Source organism: Dendroctonus ponderosae, unplaced genomic scaffold, assembly GCF_020466585.1.
Source record: "Dendroctonus ponderosae isolate FM_Combo_2020 unplaced genomic scaffold, Dpon_F_20191213v2 Dpon_F_20191213_6, whole genome shotgun sequence".
Lineage (NCBI taxonomy): Eukaryota > Metazoa > Arthropoda > Insecta > Coleoptera > Curculionidae > Dendroctonus > Dendroctonus ponderosae.
The window spans coordinates 5,937,435-5,939,724 of record NW_026018814.1 but is presented as its reverse complement, the minus strand read 5'-3'; the positions used below and the strand labels follow the sequence as shown (position 1 = coordinate 5,939,724).

Below are 2,290 nucleotides of genomic sequence, written 5' to 3'. Positions count from 1 at the left end.
AGCTTGATTTTCTTCAGAATCATTGTGCTTTTTAAAATCGGATCAAATAGAACTATTTTTAACTTCAATGTGTTGGACACCGGAAACTTTTAGCCTCGTTTATTAACTATTGAAGAAAATTATTATTGATGAATCAACCTTTCAATGCAGCTTCATATAATTCTAAGAAAACAGATTTACAAATTCGGTATAATCGCATTGAAAACCCGCGAACATTAAAATGTCCCGTTAAAAAAACGTTTTGTAACCGGAAATTTTTTTGTCAAAACTAACTTTGTTGGAAAATATGCTTTTTCATGTTTACGTAATATGCGCTTATGATTCAAAGCCAATCTTAGCACCAACATGTCTTGTCATCGCTGCAATCCTGCTTATCAGGAACGAGAGAGATTAAATCATTAATATGCTATGAATGTGGAATTGTTATAAATATTTTAAGTACTGTAAATACTTAAAATAACTGCAAACAATTAACAGGCTACTTTTCCGTTGATAATAATTGCCCATATAAAAACGATAGGAAGCCAAAGTGAACCGTAGGTAGCAAATTCATTCCTGTGTGTACTTAAACTTTAAAATGGCATTCAGTGGCAAGTATCAACTCATTAAAAATGAGGGCATATTAGAACATCTGGTTGCAAACGGTAAGTAGGTTGCTAATGTTACAAGATTTAAAATCCATAAACTTCTCCAGCAAATGGAATTAATCCCTGTGTTAACTAGTGCTTTTCTAAATGTAACTTCATATTTTATTTGATTCCACAACTACATTTAAAAAGTCTATGTTATGCTTCATTTTTATCCGGGTTTTAATTTGTTGCCTGTAGAACAAACACTTGAAAGTTTTCTGAAATAGTCTGCTATATTAATTAAATTATTAAAATATGAATTCCGACGTTGACGTTATTGAGAAAGTGTACCAAATGGTTGTTTAAAGGAATGCCCGTTGAACAAGCCCAAAAAGTTGAGGATGATAATCAAGACTTGGAAATTTCTGTTAATGGAGACGACATCAAAATCTCGTCGAGAGGACCACTTCAAAACTTGAAACTCAATCAAGAAACTACTGCTACTGGTCCAGATGGAAAAGTGTTTAAGGTTTGTTGCCTATAAATTAATATAACCTGGATCGACAAGTACACATTTCAAATATGTTTTTGACTGTAGGATGTGTGAGATCGCTTTATTTTTTAAGCTTTTTGTCTTCTAGAGTACCGCTTCATTAAATGGAGACGTACTGACTGTCGTTTCAAGCTTCAGTTCTCACGAATGGACGAGAATTTACTCAGTTTCTGGCTCCGAACTTACCGTGGTATGTAGCCTCTAATTGAATATCGCAATCGCATTCGCAAGTTTCAGACAAATAGCACATTAATACATTTTTTTGTTATATTGGTAGGCTAATGTTGCAACGCTAGTAAATATATTTTTCTTGATAAGTGGCATAGCAATTGTAAGATCACTGGGCTCTAATAATTTAAATAAATATGTTTTTTCAGACTTCCAGGTCCTCCAAATCCGGTGTTCCAGATGGCAAACGAATTTATAAACGAATTTAATCACTTGAGGGTGGTCACAAATTAACTAGTACCCATGATTGGCTCTGGAGAATTAAAACAGAATTGTCGTACTAATAATATGTACGAATGTGATGAAATTAAAATCTGTTGGTAAGCTTAGCAAATTAAATCAATGCTACATAAACGTTCTTTTTTTAAATTTGCTTCTTTTAAAGCGCCTCCCCAACTGTTGATCCGCGTTATTTCATATAAAGCACACAAGCAAGGAAATGTTCAACTGCAAGGAAACTGCAGACAAATTTTATCATCTTTCAATAATCGATTTTTGGATCTTAGAAGTTATTTCGTCATAAGTAGCTCAACAGCAACATTGCTGCAAGCATAGCAATATTTTGGTATTATGGACTTTTTTAGCGGGTTTTTCCTGTGCAAAGAAAACTTACTAAAACATTATTTGCGCTATTTGACAATCCCTAGAAGTAGTAGTTTTTCTCAAATTAAAGTAGATAAAATTTGCACAATAATGTTCTTCTAAGGTCCTTTTCCTACTTTTGTTGGTGTTTCCTTACAGTTTATTAAGGAAAGTGATAGGTAAGTATTTTTGCTATCACTTCACTAGTAAAAATCTAACATTCGCTCTTTCTAAATATCTTCAAGTGCAAAAATCCTGCAGTGTTTCCTGCGTCCTTATAATGCTTAAATTGTGTGTGTGTTTTAGGAATTTTCAGACCAAAAGCAACGAAAAGTATTTTGACCGTCTACTTATTAAA

The 2,290-nt window shown here is 33.1% G+C and overlaps 1 protein-coding gene across 1 annotated transcript; it reads left to right on the top strand.

Annotated features, from left to right (window-relative positions):
• The first annotated feature begins 458 nt into the window (after positions 1-458).
• LOC109540548 lies at positions 459-1,704 on the top strand. The gene is made up of 4 exons (XM_019908978.2): positions 459-644; positions 938-1,098; positions 1,211-1,312; positions 1,500-1,704. Exons 1-4 carry the CDS (start codon positions 578-580, stop codon positions 1,557-1,559), a joined length of 390 nt encoding a protein of 129 aa, XP_019764537.1. The 5' UTR covers positions 459-577; the 3' UTR covers positions 1,560-1,704.
• The last annotated feature ends 586 nt before the right edge of the window (positions 1,705-2,290 follow it).

Coding starts and splice junctions, on each gene's coding strand:
- LOC109540548 (XM_019908978.2), top strand. CDS start 578: ATGGCATTCAGTGGCAAGTATCAACTCATTAAAAATGAGGGCATATTA. Junction 645..937: donor AGAACATCTGGTTGCAAACG/GTAAGTAGGTTG, acceptor GGTTGTTTAAAG/GAATGCCCGTTGAACAAGCC. Junction 1,313..1,499: donor CTGGCTCCGAACTTACCGTG/GTATGTAGCCTC, acceptor ATGTTTTTTCAG/ACTTCCAGGTCCTCCAAATC.